We start from the raw sequence: 25032 nt of genomic DNA, 5'->3' as shown, positions 1-25032 counted from the left end.
TCGCCCAGGCTGGGGTGCAGTGGTGTGATCTTGGCTCACTGTAACCTCCACCTCCGGGGTTCAAGCGATTCTCCTGCCTCAGCCTCCCGCAGAGGACATGTTTCTTTCTCTCTTTTTTTTTTTTTGAGATAGGGTCTTACTCTGTCACACCAGCTGGAAGTACAGCAGTGAGATCTTGGCTCACTGCAATCTACGCCTCTGGGACTCAAGTGATCCTCTGGAGTAGGTGGGGGACTATAGGTGCATGCCACCACGCCCAGGTAATTTTTTGTATTTTTTGTAGGGATGGGGTTTTGCCATGTTGCCAAAGCTGGTCTTGAACTCCTGAGCTCAAGTGATCCTCCTGCCTCAGGCTTCTAATGTGCTGGGATTACAGGGATGAGCCATCGTGTTCAGCTGACATGTTTCTTATTCAGAACAATAAATGAAAAAATTTCAAACTATCCAGAAAAAAAAAAAGATTTTAAAACAAATCATGAAATATTTTTAAAAGAATATCAGTACAAGCTTTGACTTTTGGCTTTAAAAAGAAAAAAGAAACCAAAATTGAAAGAACACTGAAAAAAGATAAACCAACATTTACCTAGATCTTTTTTTTTTTTTTTTTTTTAAGATGGAGTCTTGCCCTGTTGCCAAGGCTGGAGTGCAGTGGCACAATCTCGGCTCATTACAAACTCTGCCTCCCAGGTTCAAGCGATTCTCCTGCCTCAGTCTCCCGAGTAGCTGGGCTTACAGGTGCCCGCCACCATGCCCAGCTAATTTTTTGTATTTTTAGTAGAGATGGGGTTTCATCACGTTGACCAGGCTGGTCTTGAACTCCTGACCTCAGGTGACCCACCCGCCTTGGCCTCCGGAAGTGCTGGGATTACAGGCATAAGCAGCCTCACTGGGCCTATCTAGACCTTAGAAGTTATCCCTTAAGTACATCTGGTAACGTTCAGGAGATAAAATAGAAAAATCAGGCCAGCTGCGGTGGCTCACGCCTGTAATCCTAATACTTTGGGAAGCCGAGGAGGGAAGATCGCCTGAGCTCAGGAGTTTGAGGCCACCCTGGGCAACATGGTGAAACCCTGTCTCTACTAAAATACAAAAATTAGCCGGGCATGGTGGTGGGTACCTATAGTTCCAGCCACTCAGGAGGCTGAGGCACGAGAATCGCTTGAGCCCAGGAGACGGAGGTTATAGTGAGTCGAGATCACGCCACTGCACTCCAGCCTGGGCAACAGAGCAAGACACCGTCTCCAAATAAAATAAGAAAAAAATCATAGGAAATAGATTTTAAAAATTGGTGGTAACTGGACATGGTGGCTCATGCCTGTGATCCCAGCATTTTGGTAGGCCGAGGCAGGGGAATCACTTGAGCCTAGGAGTTTGAGATCAGCCCGAGCAACAGAGCGAGGCCCCATCCCTACTAAAAACAAAACAAAACATTGGTAACACTATAGTTATACTTCATGAAAAGCAAACTTATTAGTAATTACTGGACAAAGTATTAATAGAAATGTTTCCTTTTAGTCTTAAGTTTTTACTGATGGTATAAATCATGTTTATCAAACTTTAGTGTGCATCAGAATCATCTGGAAGGAGGGCTTGTTAAAACACAGATCTCGGTGGGGCCCGGTGGCTAACACCTGTAATCCCAGCACTTTGGGAGGCAAAGGCAGGTGGATCACTTGAGATCAGAAGTTTGAGACCAGCCTGGCCAACATGGTGAAACTCCGTCTCTACTAAAGAAACACAAAAAAAATTTAGCCAGACATGGTGCCGCGTGCCTGTAATCCAGCTACTCGGGAGGCTGAGGCAGAAGACTCATTTGAACCTGGGAAGCAGAGGCTGCAGTGAGCCGAGATCACGCCACTGCACTCCAGCATGGGTGACAGAGCAAGACTCTGTCTCAAAACAAAATGAAACAAAACAAACATAGATTGCTAAGTTTCATCCCCAGAGCTTCTGAATATTTGCATTTTTAACAAGGCCCCAGTTGACGTTAGTGCTGCTGATCCAGCAACACTCTTCGGGAACCATTGCTATAAATATTTGTGTTGGATTTAAGAAGAAAAATCTTAAGACACACTTAAAACCAACAGTAAGAAAGAATTCAATTTTTTAACATTTTGAGATAATTTTAGATTTATGGAACAAGTACAAAAATAGTAAAGGTCAAGAACAGTGGCTCATGCCTATAATACCAGCACTTTGGGAGGTAGAGGCAGGAGGGTTACTTGAAACCAGGAGTTCCATACAAGCCCACATTTTTATTAAAAAAAAAAAATTAACTGGGCGTGGCAGCACAGGCCTGTAGTCCTGGCTACTCGGGAGGATTGACTGAGCCTGGGAGTTGAAGACTGCAGGGAGCTATGATTATCCCACCGAACTCCAGCCTGGGCAACAAATCAAGATACCATCGGCCGGGTGCGGTGGCTCAAGCCTGTAATCCCAGCACTTTGGGAGGCCGAGACGGGTGGATCACGAGGTCAGGAGATCGAGACCATCCTGGCTAACACGGTGAAACCCCGTCTCTACTAAGAAATACAAAAAACTAGCCGGGCGAGGTGGTGGGCGCCTGTAGTCCCAGCTACTTGGGAGGCTGAGGCCGGAGAATGGCGTGAACCCGGGAGGCGGAGCTTGCAGTGAGCTGAGATCTGGCCACTGCACTCTAGCCTGGGCTACAGAGCGAGACTCCGTCTCAAAAAAAAAAAAAAAAAAAAAAAAAAGATACCATCTCTTTAAAAAAAGAAAGAAAAAATAAATATTTCTTTTTTTTTTTTTTTGAGACGGAGTCTCGCTCTGTCACCCGGGCTGGAGTGCAGTGGCTGGATCTCAGCTCACTGCAAGCTCCAAAAAAATAAATATTTCTTATATACTCGTCACCCAGTTTACCCATATGTTAATGTCTTACATAATCACAGAACATTTATCAAAACTAAGAAATTAACTTGGTACTATATAAAGTACAAAACTTACTCAGGTTTCACGTTTTTCCACTAATGCCCTTTTTCTGTTCAGCATCTAATCTAGGATTCCACATTGCATTTATTTGTCACGTCTCTTAGGGCTCCTCTTATTTTGAACAATCCCTCAGTCTTTCCTTGTCTTTCACGACTGATACTGCTAAACAGCACTGATCAGTTAATCTACAGACTGTGCCTCAAGTTGGGTTTGTCTGATGTTTTCTCATGATCAGACTGAGGTTATTTTGGGGAAAGATACTTTAGAGGTGATGTGCCCTTCTCACTGCATCAAATCAGAAGGTATGTTGATATTTCTGGTGATGTTAGCCTTGATTATATAGCTAAGGACATGTCTGCCAAGATTCTCCAGTATAAACATTATTTTTCCCTTAGGAATTACTGAATACATATATATATATGGCAAAATACTTTGAGACTATGCAAATATTCTGTTTCTACTTGAATCTCAGCTTGCTAATTTTAGCATCCATTGGAGAATCATGCCTATGGTAATTTTTACTGTGTATTCTAATAGTGAATTTATTATTTTTGTCTTTCCTTCCACGTTTATTAACTGGAATTCTTCTGTAAGGAAAAGCTGTGATTTCACTCCTCATTTGTTTATTTACTCATTTGTTTATTTGTATCAGCATGAACAGATATTTTAAAGAATCTGATTTTGATCAACTATTATTCTTTGGAAAGAAAATAGGTAAAATTTAAGAAAAAATGGGGAAAATAGTAGAGATATATAACTCCCCATTGATACTATAAAGTCAGTTTTTTGTTTTTCGTTTTTTTTTTTTGAAACGGAGTCTTACTCTGTCTCCCAGGCTGGAGTGCAGTGGCGCAATCTCGGCTCACTGTAACCTGCACCTCCCAGGTTCAAGTGATTCTCCTGCCTCAGCCTACCAAGTAGCTGGGATTACAGACATGTGCCACCACGCCTGGCTAATTTTTTGTATTTTTAGTAGAGACAGGGTTTCACCATGTTGGCCAGGCTGGTCTTGAACTCCTGACCTTAATTGATCTGTCTGCCTTGGCCTCCCAAAGTGCTGAGATTACAGGTGTGAGCCACCATGCCCAGCTGTTTTTCTTTTAAACAAGCTAAACCTTAAAAAATTTACCAACTTGTTTTATTCTTATAATCTAAGCAAAAATTATTTCAAAATATATATGAAAAAACAGAGCATTAGAAATTAGTGTACAGATTTAAATATTGGTGCATGTAAATTCTGGGCTCTAGATTTGTTATTTCTTTTGCATTGTCTAATTCCACAAACATTTACTATTCACACAAACACAACATAAATATTTTTAAAATAAAATTCACTGTTTTAAAGATAAATTTATTAAGTAATCAGTATTTGCTGAATAAAATATAACTGGACTCAAAGAGTTCTGCTTCCAATAATGGCAGAAATGTTTGTATCAGATTAACCCTCCTGCAGATAGGAAAAACATTTTAAAGCTATGTAAAGGCACTGGAGATCGACTTAAAATAGGCAGAAATGGGGAAGGAGTGGCCTGATCTTGAAAGAAGAGAACCGGCTGGGCGTGATGGCTCAAGCCTGTAATCCCAGCACTTTGGGAGGCCGAGACGGGCGGATCACGAGGTCAGGAGATCAAGACCATCCTGGCTAACATGGTGAAACCCCGTCTCTACTAAAAAATACAAAGAACAAGCCGGGGGAGGTGGCGGGCGTCTGTAGTCCCAGCTACTCGGGAGGCTGAGACGAGAATGGCGTAAACCTGGGAGGCGGAGCTTGCAGTAAGCTGAGATCCGGCCACTGCACTCCAGCCTGGGCTACAGAGCGAGACTCCGTCTCAAAAAAAAAAAAAGAAAGAAAGAAAAAGAAGAGAACCACATTGGGTGAGATGTGTGTTTATGTGCTTTTCCCCCGAAGGCACTCACGAGTCCACTTGGTGCAGAGCGACTAGAATTCAATCTGAAAGCCACAGTCTATTGGCTTGAGATATCAAGTGATAGAGTTCAAAACTGCCATAGTGGCTGGCAATAGAGAACAGAAATCCCAGAAATGAAAGAGAACCACAGGGGAAGGAGGAAGACTAAAAAAATTACATATAAATTTCCCTAATATCTATGGCTAACCCCCAAACTACATACATGAAGGGGAGATTCCAAGGATTTCAATGGAGAGCAACAGCTGGAGGGTTGAAAGGCCCATGCGGATATTCCAGCTGCTGCTCATGAGGGGAGAAAGAGTTTACAGTTTGACTTTTACCAAGTTAGAGGGACTTAATAACATCTTAGGCTTTCCATTGAAAATTCAAAGAGACCATGAGTTTAGATTCAAGAGTATGTCTTAGGACTAAGGGCATAACCAAAACACACCTGACCTTAACAAACATAAAACCAAGCCTCTACAAGGCCATAGTGATCAGCCAGTAATTTAATCAGAGGAAGAAAAAATGAATTCAGAGTTTCTACAATGTACCATTTATAATGTCAGTTATATAATCAAAAAATTACTAACCATGAGAAAAAGGAGATAAATGGGATCCATTGTCAAGAGAAAAATGAACCAAAAACCAACCCTGAGAAGACCTAGTTGTAGAAATTAGCATATTATAGCTCTAAAGAAGCTAAAACAGATATGTTCAAACTTGAACACAGCAATAAAAGATATGATCATGATGAATAAACAGATGAAAAATTCTACCAGAAAATGAAAAACCAAAAATAAACTAAATAGAAATTCTAGAACTGAAAAGTGCATTATCTGAAATGAAAAATTCAGGCTGGGTGTGGTGGCTCATGCCTGTAATCTCAGCACTTTAGGAGGCTGAGGCAGCAGGATAGCTTGAGTCCAGGAGTTCAGGACCAGCCTGGGCAATGTATTGAGTCCCTATCTCCACAAAAAATAAAAAAAAATTGGCCAGGCCCAGCGGCTTACACCTAGCACTTTGGGAGGCTGAGGCGGGCAGATCACCTGACGTCAGGAGTTCGAGACCAGCCTAGCCAACTTGGTGAAACCCCACCTCTACTAAAAATACAAAAATTAGCAGGACATGGTGGCCCATACCAGTAATCCCAGTTACTGGGAGAGGCAGAGGGAGAAGAATCACTTGAACCCGGGAGATGGAGGTTGCAGTGAGCCAAGATTACACCACTGTCCTCCAGCCTGGGCAACAGATTGAGACTCTGTCTCAAAAAAAAAAAAAAAAAGAAAGAAAGAAAAATTAGTTGGGCATGGTGGTGTACACCTGTAATCCCAGCTACTCAGGAGGCTGGGGTGGGAGGTTACTTGAGTCCAGGAGGTCAAGGCTGCAGAGAGCCATGTTCATGCCACTGCACTTCAGTCTGAGCAACAAGAGTGAGACCCTGGTCTTAAAAAAAACAAAAAATTCACTGGAGAGGATTAAAAAGCAGACTGGAAGTGGTAGAAAAAAGGTCAATGAAGACAGATAAACTGAAAAAAAAAAAAAAAGACAAATAAACTGAAATCATATAAACTGAAGAACAGAGAGGGAAAAAAGGAGATTAAGAAAAGGAAAAAGAAAAGATTGGTCTTAGTCACTGTGTGGGACAATTCTGGGTTTTCTAGAATATATGCATGGCTGGAGTCCAAGGGAGAGAGAAGAGAATGGTACAGCAAAGAAGTTACAAAAATAGTGATCAAATACTTCCCCAAATTTTGTGAAAACTAGTGGCTTTCTGATTTAAGATCAGCAAACCCCAGTCATATTAAAAATACAAAGAAAACAACACACATAGGCCCATCACAGTCAGAACTGTTGAAAACCAGTGACAAAGATAAAACCTTGAATGCAGCCAAGGAAAAAGGGGATGTTAATGTATCTAGGAGTAATGATATAAATAACGTCAGGCTTTTCATAAAAAATGAAGGCGAGAAGACAAGGGAACAATATTTTTATTTTTATTTTATTTATTTATTTTTGAGGTAGATTCTTACTCTGTGGCCCAGGCTAGAATGCAAGGGCACGATCTTGGCTCACTGCAACCTCTGCCCCCTGGGTTCAAGCAATTCTCCTGCCTCAGCCTCCCAAGTAGCTGGGACTACAAGCGTGCACCACCACTCCCAGATAATTTTTGTATTTTTAGTAGAGACAGGGTTTCACCATATTGGCCAGGCTGGTCTCGAACTCCTGACCTCAGGTGATCCACCCAACCTCGGCCTCCCAAAGTGCTGGGATTATAGGCGTGAGCCACCATGCCCAGCTGTGAACAACATTTTTAAAGTGCTGAAAGGAAAAAAATCTCAAACCAGGCTTCCTGTGTTAGGAAAAGGGTGGGGTGGCTCATGCCTATAATTCCAACATTTTGAGAAGCCAATGCGCCCTGGAGTTCAAGACCAGCCTGGGCAACATAGTGAGACCCCACCTCTACCAAAAAATAAGAAAGAAAGATGACAGAAAAGAAGGAAGGAAAACAAAATATGGAAAGAGAGAAATCTAGACCAAACCCTGTGCGGTTGAATTAGAATTGAAGTTATCAGTGTGAACTAATGGTTTTCAAAGTATATAAATATAGATGTAAAAGAAAAGTCAGTGTTTGAATCTTGGTTTCTAAATACCATTCTGCACTAAAGGGAATCATATATTCATGGAAATATGGTTGATTTCAGGACTGACCAGGGAAACTATAAGATAGAAATACTCAGACAACGATGAAGATATGTCAAAGGTGGCATGGAAGCCTGCCTAAAGAGGCTTTCAGTAGCCCAATATGAAACAACCACAGTATTAAAATAAAAGATATTAACATATTATAATCTGTTGAATAAACAGGAAACATTTCTTCAAAAACACAAATTATCAAAATTGACACAACATGAAACAGAAAATCTGAACAGCTCTAAACCTCTAAAAGAGGCTCAAAATGCTCTAAAAAATCTTGCCACATAAATTTAAATAATACGTTAAAAAAAAAGTTTCACAAAGAAAACTCCAGGCCCAAGTGCTTTCACTCGTGAATTCTATGAAATCTGAAGGAAGAAACACCACTAGGATTATACACAAGTGCTTTTAGAAAATAGAGGAGAATGGGAGGAAGACTTCCCAATTCATTTTATGAGACCAGCATAAGCGTGATACCAAAACCTGGCAAACTCTTAAAAAAGAAAACTAAAAACCAGTACCTCACATGAAACAGACACAAAAATTCTTAACAAAAATCAAGGTAATTTGTCGTATTAACAGAATAAAGGGGGCAAAATCCTATATGATATATCTCAGATGAAAAAAAAAAAAGTAGTTATCCAGATTATCTGTCGATTTTTGGAGACAGGTTCTCACTCGGTTGCCCAGGCTGGAGTGCAGTGGTGTGATCATAACTCACTGTAGCCTCCAACTCAAAGGGCTCCAGCGATCCTCCCACTTTGGCCCTCCAAAGTGCTGGGATTATAGGTGTGAGCCACCACACCCAGCCCCTCACAGACTTCTTTTTAATAGAAAGTGCTAGGTTGATTCTAAAACTTATATAGAAATGCAAGCTATCTGGAATAACAAAAAATAAAACAACAAATCTAGAGAACTCACACTACCTGATTTCATGGCCCATTATATAAAACTACAATAATCAAGACACTATGGTATTTGGTGCAAGGATAGACACCTGTCATTTTTCTTGTCCTCCTTGTCTACAAGGACATAAAATAGGGATGAGTCAGTGCCTTAGCCACTGTCACCCACTGCTCTGTGTCCAGCAGCAACGTTTTCTTCAGGAGGTTCAAGAATAGACTACTCTTACATAACTAAATGGTTTGGACAAATGAATTCATGTAATTCAATGGGGGAAAAGAAAATCTTTTCAACAATGGTGCTGAAACAACTGCATGAAATTACTGCAAAAATAATGAAGCCCAAACTCTACTTCACGGCACGTATAAGAATTTGAAATGGATCACAGAATGAAGTATAAATTCTAAACTTATAAAGTTCCCAGAAGAAAACTTAGAAGAATATCCTTCACAATCATGGGGTAGACAAAGAAGATATCTCAGGTAGGACCAAAGGAAGCATCCCATCTAAAAGAAAAAACCGGCTGGGTGCGGTGGCTCATGCCTGTAACCCCAGCACTTTGGGAGGCTGAGGCGGTCGGATCACACGAGGTCTGGAGTTCGAGACCAGCCTGGCCAACACGGTGAAACCCTGTCTCTACTAAAAATACAAAAATTAGCTGGACGGGGTGGCGCGTACCTGTAATCCCATCTACTCAGGAGGCTGAGGCACAAGAATCGCTTGAACCCGGGAGATGGAGGTTGCAGTGAGCCGAGATCATGTCACTGCACTCCAGCATGGGGGACAGAGTGAGACTCTGTCTCAAAAAAAAAAAAAGAAAGAAAAAATTGGTAGACTGGATTTCATCCAAATATTAGAAACTTCTCATCAAAACACACCGTGAACATGCGAGCCATAGACTGTGAGAAAATAATCAGAGTACATATACCCGACAAATGAATGGTATCCAGAATTCAATATAGTTGAGTCTACAACTCAATAATAAAAAGGCAAACAATGCAATTTTTAAAAATGGCCAAAAACTTAAAAGATACTTCACAAAGAAAATGTCTGAATAAACAATAAGCACATGAAAAAGTACTTAACATTTGCTCACCAAAAACCTTTATGGAAGAACATTTATAGTAACTTCACTTATAATGATGGAAATGGCTCAGATATTCACCAAAAGGAGACAGAAAACAAATTGCAATATATTTATTCAACTCAATGAAAGAGAATAAACTACTGATATACACAGCAACATAGAGGAATCTCACAAACATTATGCAAAGTGAATGTCAGACCCCAAAAATGTAGCATTCCAATTACACAAAATTCTAGAAAAGGCAAAATTAATCTATAGTGACAGTAAGCTGATCAGTATTTGATCCATTGGTGGTGCGAAAAATAAGCAGAAAGGAGAACAAGAGACATTCCTGGGTAATGAAAATATTCTATAGTGTAATTAGGGTGGTGGTTACACAAGTGGTTAGATTTATCAAAAGTTCAGACTTACACAATTAATATCTGTATAATTCACTGTATGAAAACTTCCAATAAAAGTACCTTAGGAGTAAATCTTTTACAGAGGTTTGTCCAGTCAATCAATAAACGTATCATGCTATTTTTCTGAAAATACCAAGTTATAAAAAGAAAATTTGTTTTCCTTCAAAATTACCCTCTTTTCCCTTCATGAATGAATATGTAATAACATGTTCAGGGGAACATTAGATAGATTCAGAAATTCTGTGCCAGGCCCGAGGGAGTTTCCAGAGTAGGGCTATATGTAGGACTTTATTTTCTAGACATTCCATCTGTAAAATGGGTAAATGACTTTGCTTATCTCCCAAGGAAGTAACACAGATCAATAAACTAAAATTTGTCATAGTTCCTTTACCACTCTGCAATTAAAAGGCTAAAACATTCAATATTTTCCTATAAGACTCTCTCCAGTTTGAAATCCAACTAGTGAATATAACAGCACAGGCAAGATAGGTTCTGCCCCCAAGCAACACTTGAAAAGGTAGCTTCATTGCTGAACCAGAGACAGTGTCTTGCGTTGGAGTACTTTAATACGTTTTTATATCGTGTATAAAGCACATAAGCATAAACTAGTAAGATGCCTTGCTGAAAACTACCTTCTTTGTGAAAGCAGGCTGTAATTCTGAACAAGTTTTCAATTTTCACACTGCTGCTAGGGTAAAACATTTTAAAGAGTTTAATTTTTTACAATGGATTCAATGACATAGGATTATCTAACAAAGTAATGGCTAATCAATAGAAGGTTTAGTTGTCAGGTGAAACATATAACACACTAAAAGGGATTGATTGCCAGACTTCTCCTTATTTACTAGAAGGTATATATTTAAAATGACACAAACTTGTTACTAGGCTGCATTCTTTTAACCTTGCAAAAAGCTGCTTAAGAAATCTGTTCAGCAGGCCTATAGCATAACAAGATATAGTATAATGAAAATTGCTAGTGACTGGGAGTGGGGGTATAGGAAGATAGGGACTTCCAGATATACGGTAACATCAAATCATGTCCCACACAAGAATATGGTATAGAAAAAGCAAACCAAAAAGCGACATCTAAGGATGCTGGAAGTGGGTTTTAAAAACGCCACACAGATGCTACTGAATCCTGTTCAATAGATGCAAAGCTGTATCTGATATCATTCCATGTTGTTTTTAGGGCAGGTTTCTTTTTTTAGGGCTCATGCAGCTGAACACAACAGGCTTCCCCCCACCCCCGCCTTTTTTAATGGTACATCCAGAGTAAGCACTGAAAACAAAATGAATTGGGCCCATATGGACTTTGACCAGCATATAAACTGTTTCCTTTATAATTTATTCCCAGTATCACAACTTTCTATATGAAAATACACTCTTTATGGTCATTGCAACCCAGGAGTTCAATAATATTTTTTCTACTAAGTCAGTGATTGCACAATTTATCAAAGAATGATTACACTAAAATACAAATAAAACAAAGCACCAACCCCCTATACGGTCTTCCTTCCTCAAAGTAATTTTAAGAAAGCTGGTTATTAAATTGCTTCTTTTTGAAGAAGGCTTTTTGTAGCTAGGCACAAATTGCCAAACTGTGTTTTTTAAAAAAAGTTATTAGACTCTAAAGGATTCAACAGAAGTGGGAAGTTATATAAACAAATCACTTCATCAGATTTGGAAAGATCACTTTTGTCTTACTTAAGAGACCTACATTAATTACCTTTAAGGTCTTTTACATGGACTATGTAAAATAAGTACAATTTATTTATTTATTTCTAATGAGGTGCTTCTTCCAAAGTATTAAATAATGTCTACAAATGCAAAAGCATTTTTATAAATAGGTAATTAAAACAGATGACTAAAATTAAGTCAAGTTGCAAAACATTACCCAGAATGCATTGTGATTTTTTTTTTTAATTAATAAACATCTCAGGCAATTTTTTTTTTTTTACCCAAAGCCCAAAGCACTTTAGGGGGGCAAAAAGAGATAGTAAGTTTTACAGAATAAAACAACAACAACAACAAACAACCACACATATATAATGAAATAATGTCAAAGCCCAAACTAAAGTATTTACAAGATAGTCCCTTAAGCACAGTTTGTCATATTGCAATTACACCTTGCCTACTGCCAAGCCAAAGTGCTTACTATTGCCACTAGAGGGAGAAGTGTCTTAACACAAAGCAACAGCAGATAGGGAATGGATTTTCTTGGGCAATTATCAGAACAAAGCTCCCTTGGCTGTGTGTACCTTCTAATTACTCAATACAATTAAAATGACTAACCTAAAACAAACAGAGAGAAAAAAAACACCCCTGCCTGCCTGATATCAGGGACTTCATTAAACCTTTTTCCCTCATCAATCAAATCAGAAAGAAGGGAATGCCATCATATATGAACATTACAGAGCTATTAAAGGAAGGGAATTCTGCGGTTTTTTTTTTTTAAAGGAGGAAAAGGAGCTCGCTTGAAAAAAGAAATGTCTTGGTATTTACCCATCTGGATGCTGCTTGAAAATAAATTGTCCTCCAAAGAACAGAAATACAGTATGTTTTCTCTCAGTTCACTGGCTTATGAATGACTTTTTGTTGTTGTTGTTGTTTTGTTAATACAAACTATAATGTCATTTTCTGTGTCAGTGATGTGCTTTTTCCTCCTACTCATCCAACTGTATAAAGGAACTATGCCTACCAGACTTCCATGGCTGATTTAAGTTCTTCACTGCTGTTTTTTGCGGATCTACTCCAAGGCAATGTTTAGAATGTAGGAATTTTTTCAAGGAAGGGCAATATGGTAGAAAAGGAAAACAGCTATTTATTCCCTCTAAAAGACTTATGTAGTTCCTTTTATAAGGCCCAGTCATTAACAGAAGATGACAACAGAGTCATTTTTCTTTCAGCTGACAATTGTGACATTTTTCCAGCAGCGTGCAAGGTGTTGAAAACCTGGCAGCTGTTACCTCCTGGGATGAAGATACTTTTTTATCCTCCCTTGACAGTTTAACTCAGTGGGTCAGCACCTTTAAAGACTGCAAAGTATCCTTGAAGAGGATGGAAGCTTGAATTACTGCTCCCTCCCTAATCAATGTAAACCCTCACTGCAGGTGAAGTCTCCATCTATAGAGGTGCATGGGGGAGGAAAATGTAATGCCCTGAGCCAGATGGTTTTTATCTTGTTTTTAAAGAATAAAGGAACAAGCTAACAAGAGAGACAGCTACTTTGTTAGCTTCTTGGCCTCTCTCATGGCTTTGCATCCCCAGGGTTCCAGCTACACAAGAGAAAGAATACAGAAAAACGTAAACACTTAAAGAAATATAACTAGAGGGCTGGCATCATGCTGCTTTCAAAGAGTTGAGAGAGCTCTACTCAATGCTTTATTTATCACTGCCCACGTTCTCAGGATGGTAAGTGGACACATACACAAAGGAAATGGGGGATGGGAGAGGGATTAGACAACGGTCACAATTTACTCAATTACAGAGAAAGGCAGGGCTGACAGATCCTGTTAGCACCAATGAGAAGCAAAGGGTTGAACGTTGTAATGCCACATTTTCAAAAAGTAATGAGTACTTTCATGTATCCTCCCAGGCCTTTGCCCTTGATTGCAGATAGGAATAAAAGCTAGGAAAAGAGTGGCTATCCTTTCCTTGGCTTCACATTTTTAGGAGTAAAACAAAAATTGCAGCTATTTTGTACATCCTTTAAATAAAAGTTCATATTTAATGCCAAGAAATGAGATTATTCTGAAACTAAGAAAATTAACTTTAAGGATATACTGCTCTACTTCCTCTCCCTACCCCAAACTCTGCCACCTTCAGATGCTGGAAATGAAACAAAAAAGCAGGTATACAAAATGACTTGGTGACAGACACAGGGAACAGTGTCTCTTAATTTCCACCTTCATTATTTCTTGTTCTGGTAATATCTTTGTCAGGTTTTGGAATTATTGTTATGGTGGATTTATAAGTCAAGAAGTGTTCTTTCCTTCTCTATTCTGTGAAAGGGTCTGGAATAAAATTTGTATCATTTCTTCCTTAAATAGTTGTTGAATTCACCAGTAAAACCACATGTCCCTTCTGATAATTAATTAAATTTATTTAATAGACATAGGGCTATTCAAATTTTGCTTCACTATGTGTTAAAGAGTTTTGGTAAGTTGTATTTTTCAAGGAATTTGTTCAACTTGCCAAATTTTTGGCATAAAGTTATTTGCTCTTCCAATATTTAGATAGCGCTCCCAATTAACATGTAGTAGTTATGTCCCATTGACAATGGCAAAATGCTATTTTTGAATAATATATGTCAACTACAATATTAGTTAAAAACAATGCTAAATTGCTAGAATATAACTGAACTTTTTATAATCAATAATGAGTTTCTGAAATCCCATTAGAAATATCTGCAAAAGAATCTCAAGTTAATGAGATGCAAATCCTACTTGTATCAATACTAGGTATAAGGAGGCCTTGACATCTTTTTGTTTACAGAAGTTGACTACAGGAAAAACAAAACAAAACAAAAACAAAAAAACAAAACTAGCAAATGGCACTTCATTATTGTCATACGCAATAGAGAAAAGAGGGAGTTTAAACAGCTTATATACTATGTCCTACCTTAAAAAAATCAGCAATGGGGTAATCAAGTTCAGGGCAGTCCTGGACAGCTGCCCTGTGACCCGCTTCTATTGACCCCTGCTATTCATCACTCTTCCCTAAGATAGAGGGGGCAAGCTCCTAGGGAGTGACCACCACAATAGATAGACACAAGCCAACAGTAATCTGGTTCGAGCAAAAAACCAGATGGCACTGCAATAAATTTACAAATCTGCATTCATGGGGCTGTTAAAACACCCAGAAGCTAAAAGACTCTGAGGGCCCCAGGAGGATCTCCTACTTCCCTGTTTCTAAAGGCCATTTCTCTTTCCAAGAACATTTGAGTTCATGCTCTTCACAAAGAGAATGGAGGTAAAACCCTTTACAAAGAAGGGAGGAGAAAAAGCCTCATGACCTAATTAATCTCAGAGCTTGGATCTCAACACTGAATGACAGATATTAGAAAAATCATTTTAGAACACCATGAGGGGGGGGAAAAGGTTGTTAAAGTGGGCGGGGGGGGGAAGAGAACCTGCTAAAACAGCAATGAAAAAAACAACATTAAATCTCTTTCGAATACTGCACACCACAGATCTCGCAAGTAGAAAATGATTCAATAACGTATGCATTTATTTTTAAAATGAATCAGATTAGTCCCATGTGTGACCTGCTGGTCCATCTGTATGTGCTGGACTTAATAGGCACGATTCTCTCTCTTGCTTCAGTTTGAAGTATGAGAGAGATAAATTTAGTTTAATTTTCAACAGATCAGCCTATCCATTTTCCAAATGGACCATCTGGATCAGCCTATTAAAATTAATTTATAACTTTGCAGAGTGAAAATTCGTTTGTTAGCTTAAATAAAGTTGCCAAAACTTTTCGTTGTGTCATTGTTTTCTGACAGTTGTTTCTGTATAGTGGGCAAAGTGTTTCCACTTCCCAATTTATCTTATTCAGTATTGTCCTATTGATTTAGATGAACAGATCAGGTGTTGATTCTCCAAACAGTTAAAATTGTAACTGTCTCAACATCAATTACTGATCATTTGTGGATTTTTGTTTGTTTTTTTAAAAAGCTTCCTGGATGATTCAATTCTATTTACTAAACAATTATTTTTATTAAAAAAAAAGAAGTGTTCATCCAAAAAACATTTAACACATAATAAATTAAAAAATGAATGTGTCACAGTGTCAAGTACTTTCCCTCTAAACACTATACATAAACTGAAGTCAGAAGGCACAAGTAGAAACACTTTGGAAACACTGAGATCTGAGTATCAAATCACTAATTAGCTAGACAAGTCATCTAACCTCTCTAACCCTCCATTTTCTTCATCTATAAATTGGAAATCACATCATATCTAAAAACTTTACAGGGTTATTGTGAGGGTTAAATCAAATAAGCATCATGTTCACGGTCGGTGCTCAACAAATATTAGATCTCCTATTTCCTAGAACAATGCCATAAATGCAAGTAAATTAGAATTATTTTTACTGCTGCTCAGGCTCATTATATCCAATTTTATATTAAAAATGAATAGGGGGCCAGGCACAGTGGCTCATGCCTGTAATCCCAGTACTTTGGGAGGCGAAGTTGGACGGATCACGTGAGGTCAGGAGGCTGAGAACAGCCTGGCCAACATGGTGAAACCCTGTCTCTACTAAAAATACAAAAATTAGGTCGGAAGCGGTGGCTCATGCCTGTAATCCCAGCACTTTGGGAGGCTGAGGTGGGTGGATCACAAGGTCAGGAGTTTGCGAACCAGCCTGGCCAACATGGTGAAACCCCGTCTCTACTAAAAATACAAAAATTAGCCGGGCATGGTGGCGGGCACCTGTAGTCCCAGTTAGGAGGCTGAGGCAGAAGAGTCGCTTGAACCCTGGAGGTGGAGGTTGCAATGAGCCAAGATCGCACCACTGCACTCCAGCCTGGGCAACAGAGAGTGACTGTCTCCAAAGAAGAAAAAAAAATACAAAAATTAGCCGGGCACGGTGGCAGGTGCCTGTAATTCCAGCTACTCAGGAGGCTGAGGCAGGAGAATCACTTGAACCCAGAAGGCGGAAGTTGCAGTGAGCCGAGATCATGCTACTGCACTCCAGCCTGGGTGACAGAGTGAGACTCTGTCTCAAAAATAAAATAAAATAAAATAAAATAAATAAAAATGAATAGATGGCACACTTATTCTCTGCAACATCATAAGAACTTGTGTTTTTTGTTTTTGCCAAGGACATTCTAATTTTTACAAGAACACAATGGTACTGAACTTTCACAAGTAAAATGTTACCTTCTATTGGGGCACGCTGGTGAGCAATTTTTTTTTTTTTTTTTTTTTTTTTTTTTTTTTTTTGAGATGCAAGTTTTGCTCTTGTTGCCCAGGCTGGAGTGCAATGGCATAATCTCGGCTCACCACAACCTCCGCCTCTGGGGTTCAAGCGATTCTCCTGCCTCAGCCTTCAGAGTAGCTGGGATTACAGGCATGTACCACCACGCCCAGCAAATTTTTTGTATTTTTAGTAGACACTGGGTTTATCCATGTTGGTCAGGCTGGTCTCGAACTCCCGACCTCAAGTATTCGCCTGCCTCAGTCTTCCAAAGTGGTGGGATTACAGGCGTGAGCCACCTTGCCTGGCCACTGTTTTTTTTTTTAAGTCATTATTAATAATGGCCTTTCCTTCTAGAAAAAGCAAACAAAATATTGCTCATACTAAAAGGGCTAACTTTATTACAGGCAGATCTGTTTTTATACTTTTTAAAAAATGCCTGAAGAATCTTAACAGGAAAATAGGAGTTAAAGTCAACTATTCTACCATCTACAGTTAAGAAGCATTTGAAGTTACTTTTCCTGAATAAGAACTCTTGATTTTTATATTCACTGCATGTAACCAGCTGTCCTGTACATGTATACCTAGAATGTTTTTTAAATAACTGGGAAAACAATGTCACCTGATTGAGAGTGATGGCTATGGCCAGGCCAACATCAGAGTACTCTTAATATAAGCTCCAGGGCTTAAAGAATGGCACATCACGAGTTTGCTGTCTTTTGTTTTGTTACTGGTAGCTTTTTATTTTAAGTAAGGCTGAATTTCATACCTGTCTAAGTGAATTCTTCTCTGGTATTATCTTCCTAGGGGGTTCGCCATTATTACAGTCTTCTCTCTCTGAGGAATTCTGTGAAAGAAAGTAAGCTTTAATTCAGTTCTCATTGTCTTTGATCTTATTCTGTGTGAGTAAACTGAATTACATTTCTAATTCTGTAAGTTAGAACATACATATATTTATACAATTATTCACTTGAAGATATATATACATACAGATATACACATATGTAAAATAAAACATATGCCCATGTATATAAATAAACTATGTAAGGATTTACATGGGAAGTATTTCATGTATCTTTAAGCACTGTGTAGGAGATCATATTCATTAGATCTCTAGCTTGCATTTTGACACAGGTTGACACTGGATACAAGAAAGTTCCAGCCTACACTTAGCTGATGACAACTAAAACCATGATTATTACCTTCTCTCGATTATAGTAAATGTTTGGTTGGCACAGATCTCCAAGTCTGGGTCCTAAAAATAGTTATTTCTCTTCCCCCTCTTCTCAGATTTGATTTTATTTTCTTTGATAAAAGTAGCATAGGACTTAAAGAAGTTTAGTTGGCAGTTTAGGATTAGAGTCCATTCCTTGGCTCTATCACCTCAAACAGCAGCTAGAGGACCCTAAAATGTCAGTGAGGTTTTTATATATGTAGGAGGGGGAAAAAACAACAATCCAATTGAAAACGAGTTCATAAGTACTAAAAATCTGCTAGTCAACATATGTAAATCACTATCTACAAGGCAAAATACAGAAAATCCAAATTACATATTATGTGAGTTCCATTTTCGGCAACGACATTAGTAACATTAATATTTAAAACCTTGCAGTTGTGCCGGGTGCGGTGGCTCACACTTGTAATCCCAGCATTTTGGGAAGCCAATGCGGGCAGATCACCTGAGGTCAGGAGTTTGAGACTAGCCTGGCCAACATGGTGAAACTCTGTCTCTACTCAAAATACAAAATTAGCTGGGTGTGGTGGTGGGTGCCTGTAATCCCAGCTACTCGGGAGTCTGAGGCAGGAGAATCACTTGAACCCAGGAGGCGAAGGTTGCAGTGAGCCAAGATCACACCACTGCACTCCAGCCTGAGTGACAGAGCAAGGCTCCGTCTCAAAACAGTAACAACAACAAAAAACTTGCAGTTAATATATTCTTTACATTACATATAGTCATAACATTCTAACTGGAGAGTTAGTTTATTTGTAGGTTCAGAAACTCTTTCTAACACGAGAGTTTATCTGAAAATTTTCATACAAGCATGAAATTATTATTACACAAACATTACTGTGTTCTAAACCTACATGTAAGTTTCACTTTTTTGGTTTGTATTAGATACATTTTGAAAGACACTGAAAGAGAAAAAATGTACTGTGTCATTCTGAGGCCCTTTCACCTCTGTGACTAACACCTGTGTGTCACCTTTAGTAAGCCTGACAGGCCAGTACCCTAATGTGTTTCTTTTGGGCAGAAATATCTTATGAGGTTTAACTTGATATTTTACATTTGTGATGATCCCTTGTAAAAGTCCCTAAAATTAAAGAAAAAGCATGCTATATTACAAAGAAAAGGACAGAGACTCAACAACTTCAGAGTTCTAACTTTTTTTCCTCCCTATTTGGAAAAAAAGGAATGGAGATCATCTACCAAAAAATGGAGGAAGGATATAATTGAATTAATGACTGCAAAGCTTGACAAATGAGGCAACTGGCAATACATGCTAAGTAAGAATATCAAACAAAGAAAGGGAAAGGTCAACATTTAACCCATAACATCAAGTTGTATATTTAACTTTGCTTTTTTTTTTTAATGTAAAGATCAATGTTTTAAACACCAAAATTAAATGCCATTTATAATAAAAGCTTAAGCCAGTATCCAATTATAAACTTATAATTTGCAAGTAACTCTCTTTCAGGGCATGAAATTCTACCCTCCTTTAAACAAGAAAAATACCAGATAATCTAAACCTGTTTAATTCAGTGTAAGATCCTGTTTTTCAAAATTAATTATGTTTTTGGAAATGTTATCATATAACTTGGAAGCCTAATTATTTTTTGCTGGAAGTTTGTTGTACCAAAGATACTATAAATCACATTTTTATTCTACAGGTACTTGGGCTGATACACAATTGCTGGCAAACTCCTCCATACTGAATTATAAAGTGAAAAACAGTCATCTCAACCTAACAGTCTGAGTAGTGACTAGCCCATATTCACAATTTTCTTCTTCCTGACCCTCTATTTTATCAGATTTAGATGGATAACCACTGGGTGGGTATTATTAAAATGTCTAAAGAATGAAAACACAAAGGGAGCTTAAAGGGTGTTACTAACATAACATAGAACACAGAGTTCCTTAGGAGTTCCTTTCCCCTTTCTATCCCACTAGGGCAAAGAATATTTAAGTGGTATTGTTAAAAATAACTCTTAAAGGGGGAAAACCCATAAACATTGGTATGTTCTTTTAATACAGATTAATCCAACACTTTTACTCTGGGCCATCCATCATGAGAAATCAAATCAAACAAAAAATCCAACTTACAATGTTGTTACAAAAAAATAGAGGTAGGGACATTAAACAGTCATGATATTAGGAACAAGGATTAGGTACCCTCCTAATACTGAAGAGTAGAAGCAGAATGCCAGTGAATGAGATGACTAGGTCTACAGTCTTGAGGGTAAGGGGTAATGATGAAATAGCCATTTATACCTAAGTAGTCACCTCAATAGTTCTCAAAGCCTGTCCAACATCACCCAGGACAGTTATTTCTCAGCAACAGTTATTTCTTGCATCTTTATCTATGAGGATTCCCAATAAGCTATGTGCATGATTTTCCTAGGTCATCAAGCTAAATTATGTCCAATAAATTCTATTTAAGGATAAGTGATTAATATAAGCAAGAATCATCAATAGGTGCTAAAATTAGCAAGTGAGCCCAGTACTGTGGCATGTGCCTGTAATCCCAGCTGCTCAGGAGGTGGAGGCAGAGGGACTGCTTGAGCCCAGGAGTTTGAGAACAGCCTGGGCATCACAGCAACACACCATCTCAAAAACGTAAGTAAAATTTAAAACTAGAATAAGTGAGTGAAAGTTTGACAAGTAACAGGATAGTCACATAATCTCAAAATATTTTTTCTGTAAGATACTTAATAGTTACGATGAAAAAAGAGTAACCTCACAGTGGAGAAATCCAGCAGATGCCACCTTAATATTATGTGCCTTTTGATATGATGTACTGAAAACGGCACATCACTTGTGAGGTATTCTTGTCAAAACCACAAAACTTAAATCTACTTATAAGAAAACTTCAGGCTAACCCAAAAATGAGTATTTTATTCCATAAAGTTACTAGTCTGTACCTAAGAAATGTCAAGGCCATGAAATAGACTAAGGAATTGTTTCAGATGAAAGGAAACTAAAGAGGTACCGCACACGCTGTTGAGGCAATTGGAAAATTTTTAGTAAGTTCTGCAGATGAACTAATAACACTGTATCAATATTAATTTCCTGATTGTTTCCCCACCATTAAAATTTACATACAGAAAAATTCACCCTTTTTGGTACATAGTTCTGTAAGTTTTAACAAAAACATAGAGTTGTATAACACCACCATTAAAAAATGAAAAATTCCATCACTCCTAAAATTCCATTGAAATTCTCCTTAATAGTCAACCCACTGCCCACTGAAAATCACTGATTTGTTGACTCAATAATTTTTGCCGTCTTCAGAATGTCACATAAATGGAATTATATCATATGTAACCTTTGAATCTGGCTTTTATCACTTAGCATAAAATATCTGAGATCTACTCATGTTGTTGCAAATACCAGTATTTCTTTTCCTTTTATTGCCAAGTAGTATTATCTACTGTATGGATGTGCCAGTTTTGTTTATCCATTCAATTTCCTGACTTTGATAATCTGTACTGTGATTATTTTTATTAAAATATCTTTGTTTTTTTTGGAAACATGCACTGAAACAATTAGGGGGGATGGAACATTACATCTGTAACTTTCAAATGGTTCAGAAAAAACAATACATAAATGGACGTATATGAGTGTGTATGTGTATTTATAAACAGCTATAATACAAATGTGGGAACATGTTAACATTAGGTAAATCTATGTGAAAGGGTGTAAGGAGATTCTTTGTGCTACTCTTTTCATTTGTCTATAAATCTGAAGTTATGTCAAAATAAAAATTAATTAAATCCATAATAAAATGTTAAGAAAGGGGAGAAAAGTTAGATAAGTGAAAAATACATTTTAGGGGGAAAATTCCACCAAATGTAATTAATGTTATACTCTACTGCTTAACTTTAAACCAACCCTAAGCAAACCTGACTGCTTAGAACAACAGATTCCCAATACTCAGATGGAAAGTTTCATTACAGTAAACAAATTGCAGAATGTGTTTGTAGTCCTTGAGTAATAATATTCTACGAATAGCAGCATTACAGTAGTCCCCTCTTATCCACAGTTTTACTCATGTAATTTCAGTTACTACGGTCCACCGAGGTCCTAAAATATTGAATGGAAAATTCTAGAAATAGTTTTCAATTGTGCACCTTTCTGAGTAGCTCTGTCCTGCCCAGGATGTGAATTATCCGTTTGTCCAATGTACCCACACTATACATGCTACTCGACCATGAGTCATTGACATTGTCTGCTCCTGACATCCCACCACCAACATCTTCATGGCTCAATAATCCAGGATCACCTGAAGCAGGTGGCATACTGTCAAAGGGTCAGTAGTAACCTAATACTGTGTCACAATGTCTAGGTCATTTACCTCACTTCATCTCATCACACAGGCATTTTATTGTCTCACATCATCATAAGAAGGGTGAGTACAGTACAGTAAGATATTTTGAGAGAGCACATTCATGTAACTTTTATTACTATGCCTAATTTATAAATTAAACTTTATCATAGGTATGTGTCCATAGGAAAAAACATAATATACATGGAGTTCAGAACTATCTGTGGTTTAGGCATCCACTGGGGAACATACCCCCTATGAATAAGTGGGGACTATAGTATATTAAAATATTTCTGTAAAAGTTGCTACACAACTTGTTACCTTTTATATTAACTCAAATATTTATTTCTTAGCCCAGTGCACAACTTGCTACCTTTTATATTAACTCAAATATTTATTTATTAGCTCAGTGCTTACTAGCTTAGAATTGAAAGGGCAGGATAAAAGTCTCCCTGTCAACTTTGAATTTAACTTCAAACTAGATGCATTTGGGCTGTAACACCTGCAGACACAGTAACAGAGGTTTGGGTAGGAAAAGGTCAATAAAGGAAATACTGCTAAAGCTCATGCATTAGACCTCAGGGATGCATTTTGGATAAAATGTTTCCACAACCAACTTGGGTGAATAAAAAAGATAGAGTAATTATATTAAAGTATTCAGGTGATAAGCTTAAACAGTCTCAAAATCAACATATCTAAATTTAAAGCACTCTTTTACCATCCTCACTCATTTCTAGGTCAGCCCTTTTCCTCCCAACTTTTCTTTTTATCCTAGACTTAAATCCTCAGTTTTTACTCATTCCTTTTTTTTTTCCTTTGAACATATCTAGCTAATTTCCGGTCTATAAACTTTTCCTTTGAATCATCTATTTTAATACATCTGACCCTACTTTTGTGTTTCCACTGCTTCTACTCTAGTCCAGAACCACAACACCTCTTACCAGTGATATTACTATTGAGAAAGCCTTCTGACATCCTTGCCTAAATCTATATCTGATATATTGTATACACTAGAGTTAGAATCTTTTTTTTTTTTTGAGACAGAGTCTCATTCTGTCACCCAGGCTGGAGTGCAGTGGTGACCTCGGCTCACTACAACCTCCGCCTCCTGGGTTCAAGCGATTCTCCTGCCTCAGCCTCCCGAGTAGCTGGGATTACAGGCATGCGCCACCACGCCCAGCTAATTTTTTTTTTTTTTTTTTTTTGTATTTTTAGTAGAGACGGGGTTTCACCATGTTGGCCAGGCTAGCCTTGAACTCCTGACCTCAAGTGATCCACCCACCTCGGCCTCCCAAAGCACTGGGCTGCCCGGCCATTAAAATCATCATTCTGAAAAGGTTTCTTTCCTGCTCAAAAGTCTTTTATAGCTTTTTGGAAATAACAGAATAAACCCAAACTTCTTAGTACAGCATCCATAAGACAGCCAACTTAACTCTCCATCAAAGTCTCTGTACCATTTACATGACATTATTTATCATTCACCAAAATAAGAAAACCACTCTTTCATCTCTGTGTTTTTGTTAATTCTAGTCCCTCAACATTTAACAGACTTCTTTCCCAATCTCGTCATCTATTAAAAATCCCGATTCAAGAGTCAGCTAAAATGATACCTTCTTTGAGAAGCCTTTGTTTATCCCCTTATGTCTAACCCGCAGTTAGAATTAATTACTCCGAAGAAAAACTTCACTTCCACTTAATTCTTTATATCTCTTTATATCTCTACATGAACATGCGTCCCACCCTACACTACCCTGTAAATTCCTTCAAGGCAGGGCCAGTTTCTGTTTCATCTTATATTTCAGAGGTTCAGCACAAAGCTAGAGAATATAATGTGAATTTTAAAACGTTTTTTTGTTGGGAGGTAGAGGCAGGAGGATAGCTTGGGGCCAGGAGTTCAAGACCAGCCTGGGTAACACAGCAAGACCCTACCTCTACAAAAAAAAAAAAAAAAAAATTGCTGGGCATAGTGGCACAAGCTTGTAGTCCTAGCTACTCAGGAGGCTAAGGCAGGAGGACCGCTTGAGCCCAGGAGTTTGGGGTATAATCATGCCATTGTGCTCTAGCCTGGGTTACAGAGTGAGACCCTGTCTCAAAGAGAAAAAAAAAAAAGTTTCTTGGATTGAATACTATTGCCAGGTTAATCTTTCTTAAACACTGCTACTGTCATAATGGTCTTTCCCTAAAGTATTTTTAGTGGCTCTTTATTTCTATGAAATCAAACATGAAGTTCTAGGCCTGGTTTTCAGGACCATCCAGAATTCCCTACTATATTACACCAAGTTATTTTCCACAACACATCTTTTCTGCCCCAGTTAAGCAAGTTTCTTCATAGTCTCACCAACAGGTGATAGGATCTTGAAATTCTGGGACTGATTCTTTTTTAAAGACAGGGTCTTGCTCTGTCACATCAGGCTAGATTGCAGTGACATGATCATAGCTCTTTGTAACCTCCAACTCCTGGGCTCAAGTAATCCTCCTGCCTCAGGCTCCCTACTAGCTAGGACTACAGGTGTACGCCACTACACCAGGCTAATTTTTCTATTTTTTGTAGAGACGGGAGTTCTCACTATATTACCCAGTTGGTCTCAAACTCACGGCCTCAAGCAATCCTCCCACCTCAGTCT

At 38.3% G+C, this 25032-nt stretch overlaps 1 protein-coding gene across 3 annotated transcripts in view; it reads right to left on the bottom strand.

The window, feature by feature from the left end:
- BTRC (beta-transducin repeat containing E3 ubiquitin protein ligase) overlaps positions 1-25032 on the bottom strand; it is a 259914-nt gene that overhangs the window by 79132 nt on the left and 155750 nt on the right. For 2 of the 3 annotated variants that reach the window (XM_050804973.1, XM_050804975.1), the window contains one exon: positions 17635-17712. In XM_050804973.1, coding sequence (XP_050660930.1) covers positions 17635-17712 — 78 coding nt within the window. Of the gene's footprint in view, positions 1-17634; positions 17713-22214; positions 23479-25032 lie in introns of those variants that run through there. The other variant, XM_050804974.1, reaches the window with a different exon arrangement.

The sequence above is a fragment of the Macaca thibetana genome, chromosome 9 (genome assembly GCF_024542745.1).
Source record: "Macaca thibetana thibetana isolate TM-01 chromosome 9, ASM2454274v1, whole genome shotgun sequence".
NCBI lineage: Eukaryota > Metazoa > Chordata > Mammalia > Primates > Cercopithecidae > Macaca > Macaca thibetana.
This window is presented reverse-complemented; position numbering and strand designations above follow the sequence as displayed.